At 36.2% G+C, this 19,746-nt stretch overlaps 1 protein-coding gene and 1 non-coding gene across 4 annotated transcripts in view; both read right to left on the minus strand.

The window, feature by feature from the left end:
* The window catches only part of TRIM23 (tripartite motif containing 23), a 36,707-nt gene that overhangs the window by 14,762 nt on the left and 2,199 nt on the right, over positions 1-19,746 (minus strand). For all 3 annotated transcript variants that reach the window (XM_045494652.1, XM_045494662.1, XM_045494671.1), the window contains exons 2-7: positions 16,298-16,460; positions 14,907-15,028; positions 12,421-12,699; positions 11,674-11,856; positions 8,488-8,703; positions 3,989-4,123 (exon numbers count right to left, since the gene is read on the minus strand). In XM_045494652.1, coding sequence (XP_045350608.1) covers positions 3,989-4,123; positions 8,488-8,703; positions 11,674-11,856; positions 12,421-12,699; positions 14,907-15,028; positions 16,298-16,460 — 1,098 coding nt within the window. The remainder of the gene's footprint in view (positions 1-3,988; positions 4,124-8,487; positions 8,704-11,673; positions 11,857-12,420; positions 12,700-14,906; positions 15,029-16,297; positions 16,461-19,746) is intronic.
* Positions 10,269-10,375, minus strand: LOC123581668. The gene has a single exon (XR_006703920.1). It is a non-coding gene; the product is annotated as a U6 spliceosomal RNA (small nuclear RNA).

The raw sequence follows: 19,746 nt of genomic DNA on the forward strand, positions 1-19,746 counted from the left end.
TTGGGATGCAGTGAAGGTGGTCATAAGAGATAAGCATATAGCAATCCAGGCCTTCCCAAAGAAGGAAAAAAGGTCTCAGATACACAACCTAACTTACACTTAAAGGAGCTGGAAAAACAACAGCAAATAAAGCCCAAAACCAGCAGAAGAGAAATAATAGATTAGAGCAGAAATCGATTATTGAAATAAAAAAAAAAAAAAAACAGTAGAACAGATAAATGAAACTAAGTGCTGGTTCTTTGAAAGAATTTTTAAAAATTGATGAACACCTAGCCAGATTTATCAAAAAGAAAAAGGGCCTGAATAAATAAAATCACGAATTAAAGAGGAGAGAGCACAACCAACACCACAGAAATAAAAACAATAATAAGAGAATATTATGAATAATTATATGCCAACAAATTGGGCAATTTGGAAAAAATGGATAAATTCCTAGAAGCATATAAACTACCCCAACTGAAGAATAAATAGAAAGTTTGAACAGACCCATAATCAGTAAAGAAATTGAATCAGCAATTAAAAATCTCCCAACAATCAAGAGTCCCGAGCCAATGGCTTCCCAGAGGAATTCTACCAAACATTTACACAAAAGTAAATACCTATTCTTTTGAAGCTAGTCCAAAAAATAGAAATGGAAGGAAAACTTCCAAACTCATTCTATGAGGCCAGCTTTACCCTGATCCCCAAACCAGACAACACTCCTCCAAAAAAGAAAATTACAGATCAATTTCCCTGATGAACATGGATGCAAAAATCCTCAACAAGATATTACTAAATAAAATCCAACAATACTTTAAAATAATTCTTTACCATGATCAAATGGAATTTATTCCTGGGCTGTAGGGCTGGTTCAATATCTGTAAATCAATCAATGTGATACATCACACTCATAAAGGAAACGATAAGAATCACAGGATCCTTATCCTGTGCAAAAAAAGCATTTAACAAAATACTGCATCCTTTCTTGATAAAAACCCTCAAGAAAATAGGGACAGAAGGAGCATACCTCAACATCATAAAGACCATATGCAAAAGACCTGCAATATTAACCTCAATGAGGAAAAACTGAGAGTTTTTCCCTTAAGGGCAGGAACATGACAGGGATGTCTATTCTCAAGACTGTTGTTCAATGTTGTACTGGAATTCCTAGCCTCAGAGAACAAAAAAGAAATAAAAGGCATCCAAATTGGCAAGGAAGAAGGCAGACTTTCACTCTTTGCAGACAACATGATATTCTACATGGAAAACCTGAAAGACTCCACCAAAAAACTGCTAGAACTGATTCATGAAGTCGTAGGATATGAAGTCAACATACTGAAATCTGTTTCATTTCTATGCACCAATAACGAAGCAGCAGAAAGACAAATCAAGGAATCGATCCCATTTACAATTGTACCAAAAACCATAAGATATCTAACCAAAGAGGTAAAAGATGTGTATGCTGAAAACTATAGAAAGCTTATGAAAGAAATTGAAGAAGACACAAAGAAATGGAAAAATATTTCATGCTCCTGGATAGGAAGAATACTGTTAAAATGTCTATACTACCCACTCTACACATTCAATGCAATCCCTGTCAAAACAACACCAGCATTCTTTACAGAGCTAGAACAAACAGTTCTAAAATTTATATGGAACCATAATAGACCCCAAATAGCCAAACTAATACTGAAAAAGAAAATCAAAGCTGGAGGCATCACAATTCCAGACTTCAAGCTGTATTACAAAGCTGCAATCATCAAAACAGTATAGTACTGGCACAACATCAGACATATAGATCAATGCAACAGAATAGAGAACCCAGAAATGGACCCACAAATGTATGGCCAACTAATCTTTGACAAAGCAGGAAAGAATATCCCATGAAAAATTGTGCTGGGAAAAGTGGACAGCAACATGCTGAAGCAGATCACTTTCTTACACCATACACAAAAATAAACTCAAAATGGATGGAAGACCTAAATGTAAGACAGGAAACGATCAAAATCCTAGAGGAGAAAACAGGCAACAACCACTTTGACCTTGGCCACAGCAACTTCTTACTAGACAGGTCTCTGGAGGCAAGGGAAACAAAATAAAAAATGAACTATTGGGACCTTATTGAAATAAAAGGCTTCTGCACAGCAAAGGAAACAATCAGCAAAACTAAAAGGCAACCAACAGAATGGGAGAAGATATTTGCAAATGACATATTGGACAAAGGGTTAGTATCCAAAATCTATAAAGAATTTATCAAACTCCGGGTGCCTGGGTGGCTTGGTCGGTTAAGCGTCCGACTTCGGCTCAGGTCATGATCTCACAGTCCGTGAGTTCGAGCCCCGCATCGGGCTCTGTGCGGACAGCTCAGAGCCTGGAGCCTGTTTCAGATTCTGTGTCTCTCTCTCTCTCTGACCCTCCCCCATTCATGCTCTGTCTCTCTCTGTCTCAAAAATAAATAAATGTTAAAAAAAAAAAAAAAAAAAAAAAATTTATCAAACTCAACACCCAAAAAACAAATAATCCAGTGAAAGAAATGGGCAAAAGACATGAACAGACACTTTTCCAAAGACAACATCCAGATGGCTTTACAGACACATGAAAAAATGCTCAACATCACTCATCATCAGGGAATACAAATCAAAACCACAATGAGATACTACCTCACACCTGTCAGAAAGGCTAATATTAACAACTCAGGAAACAACAGATGTTGGAAAGGATGTAAAGAAAGGAGAACAGTCTTGCACTGCTGATGGGAATGCAGACTGGTATAGACACTCTAGAGAACAGTAAGGATGTTCCTCAAAAATTTAAAAAGTGCTACCCTACAACCTAGCAATTGCACTACTAGGTATTTATTCAAAGCATACAAAAATACAGATTCAAAGGGGCACATGCACCCCAGTATCTATAGCAGCACTATCAATAATAGCCAAATTATGGAAAGAGCTCAAACGTCCATCGAATGATGAGTGAATAAAGAAGATGTGGTTTATACATACAATGGAATACTACTTGGCAATGAGAAAGAATGAATTCTGGCCATTTGCAGCAACATGTATGGAACTGGAAGGTATTATGCTGAGTGAAATAAGTCAGTCAGAGAAATACATATCATATGTTCTCACTCATACATAGATCTTGAGAAATTAAACAGAAGACCATGGGGGAGGGGAAGGGGGAAAAAAAGTTACAGAGAGGGAGAGAGGGAAACCATAAGAGATTCCTGGATACTAAAACAAACTTAGGGTTGATGGGGGAGTGGGGAAGAGGGGAAAGCGGGTGATGGGCATTGAGGAGGGCACTTGCTGGGATGAGCACTGGGTGTTGTATGGAAACCAATTTGTCAATGAATTATATTAAAAAAAAGAAGATGTGGTATATATACACAACGGAATACTACTTGGCAACCAAAAAGAATGAAATCTTGCTACTTACAACAGTGTGGATGCAATGGGAATGTATTATGCTAAGCAAAATAAGTTAGTCCGAGACAGACAAATATCATATGATTTCACTCATATGTGGAATTTAAGAAACAAAACATGAATGTAGGGGAAGGGAAGGAAAAATAAGATAAAAACAGAGACAGAGGCAGGCAAACCATAACAGATTCTTAAATACAGAGAACAAACTAAGGGTTGTTGGAGGGGAGGGTGTGGGGGTGGGCTAAATGGGTGATGGGCAGTAAGGACAGCACTTGTTAGGATGAGCAATGAGTGTTATATAAGTGATGAATCACTAAATTCTACTCCTGAAACCATTATTACACTATATGTTAACTAACTTGGATTTAAATAAAGAAAAAAAGGGGTTTTAATTGTCAAAGTAGATGATGGGTACAGGGAGATTCATTACACCACTTTTCATTTTCCAATGATGAAAGTTTAAAAAAAAAAAACAAAAAACCATGAATTTCTTAATTGTCTCTTCAAGCTGATTATCATGGAATATAAAACAATCATGATCTGTCAGAAACCACACCTAAAAATGAAATATAGTACATTACCTTTGTAAAAGTGACAGGGATGCTGGCATCCAATTGAATGTGATCTGCAACCTCTGTAAACTGCTGCTGCTGTTTTTGCAATGTTTCCAGTAACCTTGTGATTTCCTGTTTTGCCAAAACAACTCTACAATCATCCTAGAAAAGAGAATACAGTTTTCCTGTAAACTTATTACAGAAATAAGGGAAAAAAAGATATCACCAAAACTCAAGAAAAGTTCATCTAACATCATAGTATTAAAGGTTAACTTAAATGTAAATTTAACTAGGATAATAATAATAAGTCAGCATTAATAAATAATTTAAGACCCTTTCAAGAGAAGAAAAGATAAATTGTGGTATATTCACAAAGGCCACAATGAGAATGAGCCACAATTATACCTGATGATTTGAATTTCACAATGTCAAATAAAAGAAGAAAGGACAGGAAGAGTTCATTCTGTATGATTCCATTTTTATTAATACCAAAACAGACAAAAATAAGATATGCATTAGAAGTCAGGTTTATCCTTAGGGGGGAAGTTATCAGAAGAGAGTCTGAGGGGTATCTTGGGGCGCTGGTAATGTTCTGTTACATGATCTGGATGCTAGTTATACAGCAACTAGCCAGGTGAACACTTATGCACACATTTCTGTATGTATGTTGTACTTATTATTTTTAATGTTTATTATTTAATTTTGAGAGCAAGAGAGAGCAAATGTGAGTGGGGGAGGGGCAGAGAGAGAGGGAGAGAGAGAGAATCCCAAGCAGGCTCTGCACTGCCAGCAAGGAACCCTGAACTCACACACTGTGAGATCATAACCTGAGCAGAAATTGAGTCAGATGCTTCGCTGGCTGAGCTACCCAGGCGCCCCTGCATGTTGTACTTATATAAAAAGGTTTTTAAATAACTTAAGATATATATGTACTGGTTTTTTTTAAAAATGGGACTACATGTAAAATTGAAGTCTCCCTCTCCCTCTAGATCCCCAGACTCTTTCTTCAAAGTCAAGCACTTTCCACTTTCTACAACATTATTCCAGAGATTTTCTACACAGACACCAATATATTCTTCCTAAGACAGAGATCTTCAAACAATATGTAAGCTCCATGAAAGCAGCAGTGTTTGCAGTTTTTGCTCACTGTTGCATATTTATATTAGTCAATTATTAACTAACAAACTTTGCTTATAAGTTGCATGTTGTTCCAGTTATTCATAACAAAAGCCTTTAAGAAATTCCTGCTTCTACTCTCTCATGCCCCAAATACAAACAAATCCCATTAGGTATCCAGAATTTGGACACTTCACTCCACTACCCAAGCCAGTATTCTCTCTCACATGGAATTCTACAACAGCCTAACTCCTTTTCTTTAACTCCTTCCTTCCATCTTTGCCCTCCTCCAATCTGTTTTTTACACATCAAAGTGATCATTTTAAGTAAGATCAAGTCATTCTTGTCAAAATTTCACAATGGCTTCTCTATTTTAATCAGTAAAAGCTGAAGCCCTTCCAGTGGCCCACAAAGCCTTCGTTACACATAATTCCCTATTACTTCTGATTATAGCTCCTATTTCTCTCTCCTTCATTTGCTATATACCAGCCACAGTGGCCTCTTTTGCTGTTCCTCAAATACACCAGACATGGTGTCCTAGGGTTTTTTCTCTAATGGGTTTCCTCAGTGGGAATATTCTTCCCTATATTAGGGCTTGAATAAATTCCTTCACCTTTTTCTTGTTTGAGGCTTTGCTCAAATCTCACCTTTTCTTAATGATTTTTACCCTGATCATTTAATAATGCAGTCTGCTGGACTCCCACACTTTTTTTGTCCTTAGTTCTTACCACTATTCTAACATTTTACATAATTTACTTATTTAGATAAGGATATGATTTATTGTCTTATCTTCTCCTTGCTAAAATGCTAATTCCACAAGATTATATAGCTTTTTGTTTGTCTTGTTTACCAGTATATCCCATGTTATCTAGAAGTACCTAGCACACAGTAGGCACTCAAAACTTATGCTAAATGAATAGACAAATCCTCACCACTTAGCTTCATGCCTTGAACTTAGATGATGCATCATTTTTTTTTTTTTTTGGAGGGGAAGGATGATTAAGCTTTGTTCTCAAAATTGATAATAACGTGTGATGTTCTATCCATTCTTCTGTTCAATTATCTCTGTGGCAGGAACTGTTAAGAATATTGGTTGGGGGGATGCCTGGGTAGCTCAGTTGGTTAAACATCCGACGTTGGCTCAGGTCAAATATTATGGTTCAAATTTGAGTCCTGCATCAGGCTCTGCGCTGACAGCTCAGAGCCTGGAGTGTGCTTCAGGATCTGTGTCTTCCTCTGTCTCTATCCCTCTCCTGCTTTTACTCACTCTCTCTCTCTCTCTCTATTGAAAATAAACATTGAAAAAAATTTTTATCAATAAAAAAAAGAATATTGGTTGGGGTTAGGGTTCTATGACTTTAAAAACCAAAGTTGATATGAAGAATGACTCTAAGACCCTAACTTCATTTGCATTAACATAGTGAAATAATACCATATCATTAACAATTACCAATCACTTTGATGAAATGCTTCAGAAATTCTAACCTCCACATATTTTAGTAACTATAAACATACTTTTTAACAGAATAAATATAAAAATACTTTTATGTATTCAAGTAAACGAGATCTAGATGTAATCCATTTCTGATTTTTCTGTGTAGCTTGATTACCCATCATAACTGAACAAATATTTATTAAGTTCCTTCTACCTAGATACAAAGATGAACAAGATGCATGCAGTCAACATAGAGAAGAATGAAGAATGCATATTGTTCAGGTTCGAATTAGTAGAGGAAAACCACACCACTTATGTAAACAGAAAGAATTTATTATGAAGAACTGCTAACTAGGTGTAGTTATTAACTAGGTAACTAAAAGGGTAAAAAGTACTCAGAGGTATCATGTGGGAAAGCAAATGTAGGAAGCAGCTATCACGCCCCAGGAAAGGGGGAATAAAAGGCACATGCTAGAATTATTAAAACTTAGAAACTTATAGGAAAGTCCCCATGGATCTTAAGCTCAGGTCTCTAAGGAAAGTGGTATCTTCTTGTGAGCAGTGAAATTCACAGGAACCCTAGTAAATGGGAACCAACGGGAAACTAACTCTACCTTCCAACCTTCCTTTCCCGTTCCCTGTTGATGGAGCCTAAACTAACAAGGAGCTGGCAAAGCAGATATGTGGTTTGTAGAGCTCTAGTCCAAAAATCACAGGGCAGAGGAAAGAAGAATAGGACTGAAGTTCAAGGCAATTTAATAAATGGCATACACATCAATTATTATAATTCAATATGATAAGCTCAAGACTTTTGTGGTTACAGCCTCACCACATTCATATAAGTCTAATTAGATATATAAGAGAAAAAGCTTTACAATTAGTAGTATAGCTCTGCAGTGATTTGCAGTCAACACAATTACTAGCAATATGTCAATAAGGGTAAAATACACTACAGCTTACTGGGAATTCCTAGGGCAATAATTACCTTTCTATCACCAACTCATGAAAGCAGAACCAAATAGAAATGAATAAGACCGACATTTTTGCTCAAATAATCTTAAATCCAATTTATTTTAAAAGTATATTATCTGGGGGCACCTGGGTGGCTCAGTCAGTTAAGCATCCGACTCTTGATTTTGGCCCAAGTCATGATCTCATGGTATCATGATCTCATGACACGATCTGAAAACTGGTAAAACAGGGGCGCCTGGGTGGCGCAGTCGGTTAAGCGTCCGACTTCAGCCAGGTCACGATCTCGCGGTCCGGGAGTTCGAGCCCCGCGTCAGGCTCTGGGCTGATGGCTCAGAGCCTGGAGCCTGTTTCCGATTCTGTGTCTCCCTCTCTCTCTGCCCCTCCCCCGTTCATGCTCTGTCTCTCTCTGTCCCAAAAATAAATAAACGTTGAAAATTAAAAAAAAAAAAAAAAAAAAAAAAAAACTGGTAAAACAAATTGCTTCTGATACCTCAATCATCAAAAAACATTGGATTACTGTGATATCAAAATTAAGAACCAATGAATTAGAGCAGAGATAGGTAGTACATGCTAGAAAGGCATCCAAAAAAAAAAAAAAGAACAACAGAGAGTTTCAAAGAAAAGCAAACATTTGAGCTAGACTTTGAAAAAGGATTTCCACTATCAGAAAAGGGAGATATAAGCCCACCAAGCAGAAAGAATAGTACATGCTTGTTAAAGAAGAGTTAAAGGGCTTAGCATGACTAAAGAATGACAAGACATTAAAGTTTCTAGAATCCATAGTTTTAAGCTGGGGAGGTCACATGAAGTAGAGGACACTGATATGGTTGGTGGAGCAATTCAAGGTTAGAGACCAAGTCCTAAGCACAATGTTAATGCACACAGTAACAAATAATAATAATATTAAAATATTTGTTAGTAAAATAGACTAGTGCATACCTCTGATAATTATCTGTTTAACCTCCTTCTTAAAATATGTCCTAACCACATTTAATCTACCTACTTGTTGCAAAGTCTTTTCACAATGAAGACAGGCTGTTGAAACTTGGGACAACAAAATAGTCATATCTTCTTGTTGCTGCCTGAGCCAAATCAGTTTTTCTCGAACATGAGCATCAACAACACTTAGAGCCATTTCTTCTTGACGACACAGAGTTTCATGAAGATCAGAAAAATAAGCTCGGACACATGACCGGGCATTCTCTGCAGTACCCGGTACCTGAAGAAATAGAAATTAAACAACTTTAACCATAACAAAGATTTTATATGTGAAATAGTGAAAATTTTGGGGCGCCTGGGTGGCGCAGTCGGTTAAGCGTCCGGCTTCAGCCAGGTCACGATCTCGCGGTCCGTGAGTTCGAGCCCCGCATCAGGCTCTGGGCTGATGGCTCAGAGCCTGGAGCCTGTTTCCGATTCTGTGTCTCCCTCTCTCTCTGCCCCTCCCCTGTTCATGCTCTGTCTCTCTCTGTCCCAAAAATAAATAAACGTTGAAAAAAAAAATTTAAAAAAAAAAAAAAAAAGAAATAGTGAAAATTTAAATACCATCTATGTTCTTAAAAATTGCAGAATTGCTATCTCCACACAAGATCTTCCTCCTTAACCACAGCCTTTGGACATCCAACTCTTTAAATAACATCTCAAGCAAAAGAGAATACCTAATCTTCAGTCTCTTCCACTGTCAAACCTCGTTTCCTCCATCTCAATAAGTGGCAATGCCATCCTCCACATTGTTCAAGCCAAAAAACAAAAACAAAAACAAAAACAAAAACAAAACTGGAGTCACCCTTAATACTTCTCTTTCACATCCAATAACAGTCCCTCAGCAAATTCTGCTGACCACAAAACGTATTCAAAACAACATACCCAAAATCTGATCAAGCCTCATCACCTTCACCTCTACTGACCTGATCTATGACATTATCATCGCTCACCTGATTATTACAATAGTTTTCTAATTGGCCTCAATAGATCCACTACTGCCCTCTACAGAGTATTCTCCACCTAGCAGCCAGACGGATCCTTTTAAAATGTTAAGTCAGGGGGAACCTGGGTGGCTCCGTCGGTTAAGCGTCTGACTTCAGCTCAGGACATGATCTCAGGGTCTGTGAGTTCAAGCCCCACGTTGGGCTCTGTGCTGACTGCTCAGAGCCTGGAGCCTGTTTCAGGTTCTGTGTCTCCCTCTCTCTCTGATCCTCCCCCGTTCATGCTTTGTCTCTGTCTCAAAAATAAATAAATGTTAAAAAAAAAAAGAATATATTATAAAAAAAAAAATGTTAAGTCAGGAAGATGATTATTCTTTTGCCCAAAACTCTCTAATGATTTCCCATTCCACTCAGTAAATGCCAAAGTCCTTTACAGGGAGTGTTCAAGAACAGACTCCCTGAAAAAGCAACATCTGAGCAAAGACCTGAAGAAGGTGACTACAAGATTATCTTGAGGAAGAACATTTGTGGCAGAAAGAAAAGCAAATATCCATAAGACCCTTTGTGATCTCAACACCTGCTATGCTCTCCTCAATCATTCTACTCTAGGTGCATTTGACCCCCTCATGGTTGCTGGGTTTTTGTAATTGAAGTGTACTTGACATACAATGTTGTATTAGTTCTAGGTGAACAACATACTGATCTAACAATTCTACACATTACGTGGTACTCAGCACACTAAGTGTAGTTAGTATCTGTCACCATACAACGTTATTACAGTATTACTAACTATATTCCCCATGCTGTACTTTTCATTTCCATTACTTATTTTATAACTGGAAGTCTGTACCTTTTAATCCTTAAAAATATGAAATACTTTACAAATTTATGTGTCATCCTCACACAGGCACCATGCTAATCTTTGCTGCATCATTCCAATTTTAGTTTATGTGCTGCCAAACTGAGAACTCCTCACAGTTTCCTAAGTGCACCAGACACACTCCAACTTCAGGGCCTTTGCACTTGCTCTTCTCTCTGCCTGGAATATTCTTTCCCCAAATATTAGCATGGTTCCTTTCTTATCTGCGTTAGGTCTTTGCTCAATGTCCCTTTCTTAGGGAGTCTATCCAGGAACACCCCATATAACACTCCATAGCACTTAACATACTTTTGCCATTAGTACTGACCCTTTTTCCACATTAGAATGTAAACTGCAAAGGCAGAGCTTTTTGGCAGTGTCTCCTTAGCTAGAACAATGCTAAAACAGTGTCTAGCTATTGTATGGGTTCCATAAATACTCACTGAAGGAATAAAGTATTTCCACTCTAGCATAAAATGTCCAGTAGAACCTTCAATGATGATGGGCACATTCTGTATCTGTGTGGTTCAATATGGTAGCCATTAGCTATATGTACGTGAATATACTTGAAATGTAGCTAGTGAAAATGAGGAACCAAATTTTGTATTTTATTTGATTTCTAAGTAATTTATGATTATGATTATGATTTTGACAGAGTGAAAGAGAGAGAGAGAATTAATCTTCAGCAGGCTCCATGTTCAGTGTGGAGTCGGGCACAGGGCTCAATCCCATGAAGCACGAGATCATGACCTGAGCTGAAAATCAAGAGTCAGATGCCTAACCAACTGAGCCACCCAGGAGCCCCTAAGAGCAACCTTTCTTAATGCAAATCTGATTATGTTATTTCTATGCTAATTCTTCAGCGGCTCATCACTGCCCTTATAATCAAGTCCAACCTCTTTAACAGAGCTAATAATATCCTCCATGATTTGGCCCTTAACTCTCCAACATTTTTTTCTTGCCCTGTCCCATCCAATACTCAAAGATTCAAGTGTAGTGAACTGAGTTGTTCTATAATATGTCCAATTCTCACTTCCAGGCATTTTAACACGTGCTTCCCTCTCTGGGACAACTCACTCCCCACCACACTCTTCTCCCTGACTAAATTTCTTCAAGTCTCAGTTTAGACACCACATATTCCAGATAGCCTTCCCTGAGGCAGCTAAATTATTGCCACTCTTATGCATTACTAAGGCATCCTGTACTTCCCCTACAAAATAGTTACTACATTTGAAAATGTCTCTCTTCCATGATGGATTATAAACTCTATGAAGATAGAGACTTTTTATAAAACTTGTTTTCAGTGACTAGTGCAGTACTAGCACAACGTAATTGCCCAATAAATTAAAAAAATGAAAAGGTGACAAGTACAAAGGGTAAGAAAGTACAGAAGAAAAAAATTCCATACATGTTCTGTGTGGGCCATTCCAATTCCATCTTCCACTATTTGTTCTCCTCCTTCAATGTGCTGAACGATTCCAACTAATTTTCTAGAATAATCTGAGATTTCCTCAGTGAAGGTCCGTATACAGTGAGCCATATCTAAAATTGATGCTCGGATCTGGTTAGCTTCTGGTTCCAATACTGAATGCTAAAATGCAACACAATTATAGAAAAGAACTCATGGTACTGACTAACAATATAAAATGCTATTTAAATCACTCCTATAATAATAAGAAAAAGCATCAGTCTCAAGTGGCTTTTATAACACATTTACAAAAGCACAAGATAGTAAATACTAATGTATCTTCATCACAAAACTATTTTTCCTTCAAAGAAATAATTTAAAATTTGGGAGTCCATTTATTGTTAAATAAGAATCCAAGAGACTCACTTTATGATTTTACCATAAACATCAGTTCATCAAAAGACTTAAGTACTGTCAAAACAATCCAGTTCATTAAGAAAACATGCACACAGAGAACTTTTGTTTCCTGCTGGAAAACTATTTTTCAATGAAGAAAGAATCATGAGGCTTCTGAAATTTTTGTTATGACATTCAGAAATTGAATCTCTCATTTCTTTTCATGCTACCAAGCTCAACTCATTCATCACTGAACTCTTCTTCAATCCCTACTTGGCATAAAGTAGTCAATGGAAACAAATGGTAGGCCGATAAACCAGGTAGAGTCATCCAGTCTAATTATAATCATACCTTGTGACCTTGGTGTTTTCCATACTCTTTGCAGACACAGCACATAAGTGGACTAGTCTGACAGCCTTCTTCCAAGCAAACAAACTCAATGGCGTGTACCTGATGCTGAGAGCACATGGTTTTCTCATGAGGTTTGTCAGCCAGAGGCACTCGTCTGTGCTTTGCTAATGTCTTCGTAGAATGAGTAACTTGAGAACACTCTGAGCACAAGTGAGTTGCACACACAGTGCAATATACAGATGCAACGTGAGCTTCATCTTCATCACAACGAATGATACTCTGATAAACAAAAAATTAATGTCTTCAAACTGAACCTCCATCATTACAACATGCTAAATTTTAAAATATACAAGCCCATAATCCTTCCTTTTTCCCCCCATAATCTTTTCTTAACTGACCAGGCTTTACATGTGAAAATATACCGGCAATTAAGTAAAAAGGTCATTTACTACTCACCTAAGAAAGTATTCATTTTGTTTTCTGAGTTTTTTTTTTTAATAGTTTGTTTATCTGAGAGAGAGAGTGCCCTTGCACGTGCACACAATCAGGGAAGAGACAGAGAGGGAGAGAGAATCTTAAGCAGGTTTCATGCTATCGGTGCAGAGCACTATCCAGGGCTCAATCTCACGTACCTTGGGATCATGACCTGAGCCAAAATCAAGAGTCTGACACATAACCAACTGAGTCACTCAGACACTCCAAAAGTATTCACTTCTATAGGTAAGTGAGAAGCTATTTCCAAAACTTATTATCAATCCATGCTATGAATTTGGGGCCAAAAAGAGAACTATCCTCATAGATTTACAGTCAGTGTAAAGATATCTTCTATGAAATCCCCTCAGCTTATACGCAAGAAACTGAAAACTAGAGGCTAGAAATCTCTTTTTTAGACATCTTTTAAGACTAAAAAAGAAAGTTGATAATAAATACATCCCCACTGCTTTAGTTTTCAATTTTATTAAAGATTTTATTTTGCAGTAATCTCTATACCCTATATGGCACTAGAACTTACCACAACCCTGACAACAACATTGGCATGCTTCACCAAGTGAACCAGCCAGGCTCCCCCACCACTACTTTAAATACCACTTATCATGGTGACGTAGCAGAAGAGAAGTGTGAAGGCTACTGTGAGAACCAGATGTGTGCATAAGAATCAGATGCAAAGCGTTTAAAAACACAGATGCTCAGACTCTAACCTATGAAATTCCAATAGGTTATAGATGAGGCCTAATCTGTGTATTTTTTTCTAAAACTCCATAGGTGAGTTCACTGTGTAATCCATGCTGAAAAAGCACTGATTTAAGCTAGTTTAAAGAAAAAATAAAAATCCTATGTTATATATAAGTTCTTAAATATTATTTCTAATTTTCATGAATTACTTAAAAGCATTTCAACTTGAAAAACTTTATATAACAGATAATCAAGAATGTTTTGAAAACTTATGATGAATATTAAAAGGCCTAATTGGAAAGGGAGCAATCTGGCATAAATTATTCCAGAAATAAAAATTAGAAAAAACACCAATGGTATCATTAATTATCATATTAAATTTTAAAATGAACCCAAAGTTCAACAAGTAAAATAAAAAATACATGTCTCCTATTTTTCAGACATGATTAATATTTACAAGGACAACATTAGATAATATTCTAATGTCTTTTGAAAGATAAAAGATATAGCATGTGAAGGAACTGCAAAACTTTTAGGAAACAGTGCTCTAGTTTGAAATTCACTTCAGTGATTCACTTTATATAAAGAAATCATGATCTAACAGAAGAAAAGTAGAAATCAATCTGACATTTGTTTCCTTGATTCTAAACCTGTGGTTTTAAAGTTGACCACTGAAATCATTAACTGTTATTTACTCAACTATTCTTATATCTAGTACAGTATATGAGCTATGCATATAATTAAGTGTAAAAAATGTATTTCAACCTGTGTTAATGGGCAGCATCCTAATATTTACTGGATGACCAGCCTGTTGGATAGAGTATACTTACACATTTAAACTTTTCATGAAGATATTTATAGTATTAATTCCCTCAAGAGCTACTGCTATCTTTAAGGCATTTGGCCTCTACACTAAATGGCCTCTTTGATGGAGTTTCTCTTTCTTTCTTTGCACCATACTGTTTATTGTTGATTCACTTTTGCATCCTCTGGTTTAATGTAGCTTCCACTTCTTTTTACTTTTCCATAACCTTCTAACTCTTGACTTTATCCTTGGATAGAACTGAATTATAATAAGGAGGTAAGTTTATACATAAAATATACTTTGGGTATAGTATTTTCAGTGAATTCAAGTTTAAGTTTTACTTTCTATCAGTTGGGAATATTATTTCCTATAAAACTGTAATGTAATGAAAAGTTGTGTTTCTGGATTCCTATCTACCGAAGCAAGTGAGGTAAGATTATACTTATATTTTAAAATAAAAGAAAAAATTCATGCTCATAATAAATATTTTAATAAATTCAATCAATACCTCTCCAGATATCCCAATGGCTTCTTCTGCAACTCCATATTGGCCAATATGTCCATTCTGTAGTCGTTCCAAAAGCTCCAATAAAGCAAAATTTTTTTTCAATCCCCAAACACCTGAATCTCCTAAAACAAATATAAAAATAAAAACTAAATCTAATAAAATGGAATATTAATCATTTCACCTCATACCTAACAGTAATTTATCATATATTTAATTATTAATATCATTAATAATGTCTAAATTTTCAAAATTCAAATTTTCCCTAATTTCTTTTTATTGCTAGAACTATTGTCTTGTTAAAAATTCTCTTTAAAAAAACAGAAACTCCTGGGGCACCTGGGTGACTCAGTCAACTAGGCATACTACTCGATTTCAGCTCAGGTCATGATCTCATGGTTTGTGAGATCCAGGCCCAAGTAGGGTTCTATAGCGATGGCACAGAACTTGCTTAGGATTCTCTCCTTCCCTCTCCTCTGCTCTCCCCTACTCATGCTCTTTCTCTCAAAATAAATAAACATTAAAAGAAAACCTCAGCATTCTTTTTTTTTTTTAAGTTTATTTATTTATTTTTAACAGAGACAGAGAGAGTGCAGGTGAGCAAGGACGGGAGGAGCAGAGAGAGACAGGGAGAGAATCCCAAGCAGGCTCTGTGCTGTCAGCTCAATCCCACAAAATGTGAGATCATGACCTGAGCTGAAATCAGGAGTGGGATGCTTAACTCTTGTTAAGTCACCCAGGCGCCCCAACTCTTCAGCATTCTCAGTAAAAACATAAAGTTCTACTATTTTTCTTTATACTTTTTAAAAACTATTTTGTCACTGACTTTTACTACATATATTAAAACAAGTGCTTTAAAATACTTTTTACAGCAACCTCCAGTAAGAAATACATTTTCCCTTTCAACACAGGATAACCTACATATGTGTATATATGTGTGTATGTACACATATGCATACTTACTTATATATATATTTACTTATAAGTACTTAGATATATGCTTACTTATATATATTTATATATGCATGGTTTTAAAAATATGTTCATATATAATGTATACATCTGAAAGAAAAGTTTCACACACCAATATTCACCTTCAGAGTGCAACACACATTTTTTTTCCATTTCTTCTTTAAAAAAGCATGTTCACAACCAATTAAATTGATTTCATAACTAAAAATTACCTATGATTTGTGTTTGAAAACCACTGTATGAAATATACATTTAGCTAAAATAACTCCTCTAAGTAAACTAGAACTAGAACAAGTGAAGATAATCCTTTTCCATACATCTCTTCTAACCTAGAACCCTACAGTAATCAATGACTATACAAACTCCTTTTCACACAAATAAACCAAACAATTTTCAATCTTAAATACAATATATTTTCCTACCTAGATCTGTTACTTGTCGATCAAAAGGGCAACGGATTGCTCTTCCATGAAGAGGCAGACGGGTAAGACAGTCATGACAGACTGTGTGGCCACAAAGCAGAAGGCGAGGAACTTTGTCTCCTTGCAAAGAAAAGACATCTTCACAAACTCCACACTCCAGCACCTAATAATTGGCATGGGAACATGTGCTCTTTAAATGATTTTAAAAGCATACATACTTCAGGCCAAAAAAAAAACTTGATCGAACATATTAAATCAATCTTTCTAAGTCACTTTATTTCTCCATGAAAAAAAACAGTCTAGATTGTAAAACCTTAAATCATCTTTTTATCATATCATCTGACAGACCCTACCAAAACTATATCATAGTGAAATCTCCTTGAAATGTCAAGTGTTAGGGACAAAAATAATGTAAATTAATATCTTTATCTTTTGAAAATTATGACTTGATTCATTATATCGGAATCTGTACACTATATAATTCTACCGAAGTTGCATTCTTAAGCAATTTCTCCGAAATTACCCCCCAAAAATCATCATTAATTTTAACAAAAATAATCTGAAATATGTACTAGGGTGACATTTAACCCTTGTAAATAATCAAGAACCTGTTCAGAAAAGACTATAAGTAACTTTCAAGTATCTTCTAGTGTTTATATTATATAATGTAAAGACAAGAGATCAGCTAAGACTTAAATTTCAATTCCTTGTTCTCAATTAATAAATAATTCCCCTCGGTTAGAAAATATTTTGTCTATATAGTTCCAATTACAGGCACATGACTTGCCCAAGGCCATGCAGTCAAAGGAAAGGCAACAAAAATCAGCATATTGATTCCCAAGCACATGAGTGCTTTTAGAATTAAGTCAACAACCTATATTTTTATTAATGAAGTACTGTTAGTACTGTTACTTCCAAATATAGCTGAAATGTTTCAGAATTTTATTTTTTTTAATACCCACGTTGAACAATTATGCCACAAACCCTTATGTCTGTCATCCATGACCTACTACAATCTGTCCTCTGTCCTACTGCTTTATTGCAACCCCCTTCAGACTCTATTCTCAAACTATATGAAACAATTTGTAGTTCCTAGAACAGGATAAACTGTTTTTGCCTCTTTCTTTATGTTGATGCTGAGGAAATAGCTAAACAGACATTTTTCTTGTGGATCCTCTTTTTAACATTAGTAAACTAACAAATTTCTAAACAACTATATCTCTCAGCCTACCCACACGGGTCAGTCCAACTGAAATGAGCACACTATGCCTTGGGCCATCATGCACCATGGATAAGTGTTTAATCTTAAAACCCCAGAGCACTTTAATTCCCTTATTGGCTTTCCAATAAGCCAATGTCTTTCCCTGTTAGACCAAAAAGCCCCCAGAAACAGGGCATTCCAAACAACCAACCGCTGGTGTGCTTATATAAATAAAGTCTGACAAAATTAAAGTTTTTAAAAAGAGGGGAGGCACCTAGGTGACTCAGTAGGTTAAACATCCAACTTTGGCTCAGGTCACCATTTCATGGTTCTTGAGTTCAAACCCTGCAGCAGGCTCTGCACTAACAGTGCAGGGACTCACTCACTCACACTCACTCACTCTCTCTCTCTCTCTCTCTCTCTCTGTTCCTCCCCCATTTGCACTTTCTCTCTCTCAAAATAAATAAACTTAAAAAAAAAATTGTTTTAAACAGTTCAGCCCAACCACCATCCCCCAACAAGTAAATAATGCAAGACAAAAACCAGAAAATGCTTACTGGAAATCACACTTAATATATTAAAAATATTAGCTCTGTAATTAATTTGGACTTAGTGCATGAAATACAAACATTTTTCACTGTAAATTCATAACTTCTAATTGGCTTGCATCCCAGTATGGTTCAAGACAGTCTTAAATGTAATACATAGTTCACAGAAAGACATGAAAACAACTCTTTAAATACATGAAAAGATGTCCAATCTCACTCAAAAAACTTTGAAATGCAATTAAACCTACACCAATATACTGTTTCCAGTTTTCAGATTAGATCAAACAGGTCAATAACTCTTTGTTGCGCTGGTGAAAGTGTGGGAAAGCAGGTATTCTTTTTTTTTTTTTTTTTTTTTTTTTTTTAAGAGAGTGCACCAGCAGGGGAGAGGAGCAGAGGGAGAGAGAAAGATAGGGGGAAAGGAGGGAGGGGGCAGAGGGGGAGGGAGTGAGAGTGAGAGCGAGAGAGAGAGAGAGAGAAAGAGAGAGAGAATATCTCAAACAGGCTCCACACCCAACACAAAGCCCAACATGGGGCTGGATCCCATGATCCTGGGATCATGACCTGAGCCAAAATCAAGAGTCGGATGTTCAACCAACTGAGCCACCCAGGCACCCCTACATGGTTTAGTAATTCTATTTCCAGGAATTCATCCTACAAATATATTACACATGTGTGAAGCAGTCTCTATGTTATTCCTTATAGCACCATTTGCATTTGTAAAAGATTGGAAACAAAGTAAATATGTACCAGTACAGACTAGAAAATATAGTATATTCATGTACCACAAACTATGCAGTCTATGGAGAAAGAGGAAGTTTTCTATGTACACAAACAGAATGATTTCACACAAATAAAGCAAAGTGAAAAATGATACATAGAATACATAGCTTTTGCATTAAACTGAGGAGTGAAAGAGCATATATATATATATATATATATATATATATATATATATATATATGTTTTTATACAGGCATACTAACTTTCTAGCAGGCTATAAAGGAAATTAATTACACTGGAATAGTTAACCTACGTTTTTAAAAAAGGCAGGAAAGAATTTTTATTTAAACATCCTCACTTAGGGGCGCCCGGGTGGCTCAGTCGGTTGAGCGTCCGACTTCCGCCCAGGTCATGATCTCACAGTTCGTGAGTTCGAGGCCCACATCAGGCTCTGTGCTGACAGCTCAGAGCCTGGAGCCTGCTTCAGATTCTGTGTCTTCCTCTCTCTCTGCCCCATCCCCACTCATGCTCTGTCTCTCTCTGTCTTAAAAATAAATAAAACATTAAAAAATTTTTTAAACATCCTCACTTAAATATCAAATTCAATCAAATACAGAAAAGATACAACACAATTAGATGTAAAACAAATGCAACATTTTTAATAGATGTTCTTGCTATTCTAACATAAACTTGTTTATGATCATATACTTCAAAGAATCAAATTAAATTTTACTTAGTCCATTCATACCTTGTATCTGTGACCCCATAATTACAGAAGATAAAAAAAACTTAAGTTGCTACCACAGGTTTTTTTCAAAAAGCACTAGCAACATACAACTGATTTATAAACCAAACATGGGTCCAAAAATAAAGTTATTAGATTATTTCACATCAACTCAGTTAACAATAGAGTAAGACATTCTTTCTTCAGTATTTATCATTAGGAAGTGTGGCTAAAAGCCCAAGAAATTAAATCC

This window comes from Leopardus geoffroyi, chromosome A1 (assembly GCF_018350155.1).
Source record: "Leopardus geoffroyi isolate Oge1 chromosome A1, O.geoffroyi_Oge1_pat1.0, whole genome shotgun sequence".
NCBI lineage: Eukaryota > Metazoa > Chordata > Mammalia > Carnivora > Felidae > Leopardus > Leopardus geoffroyi.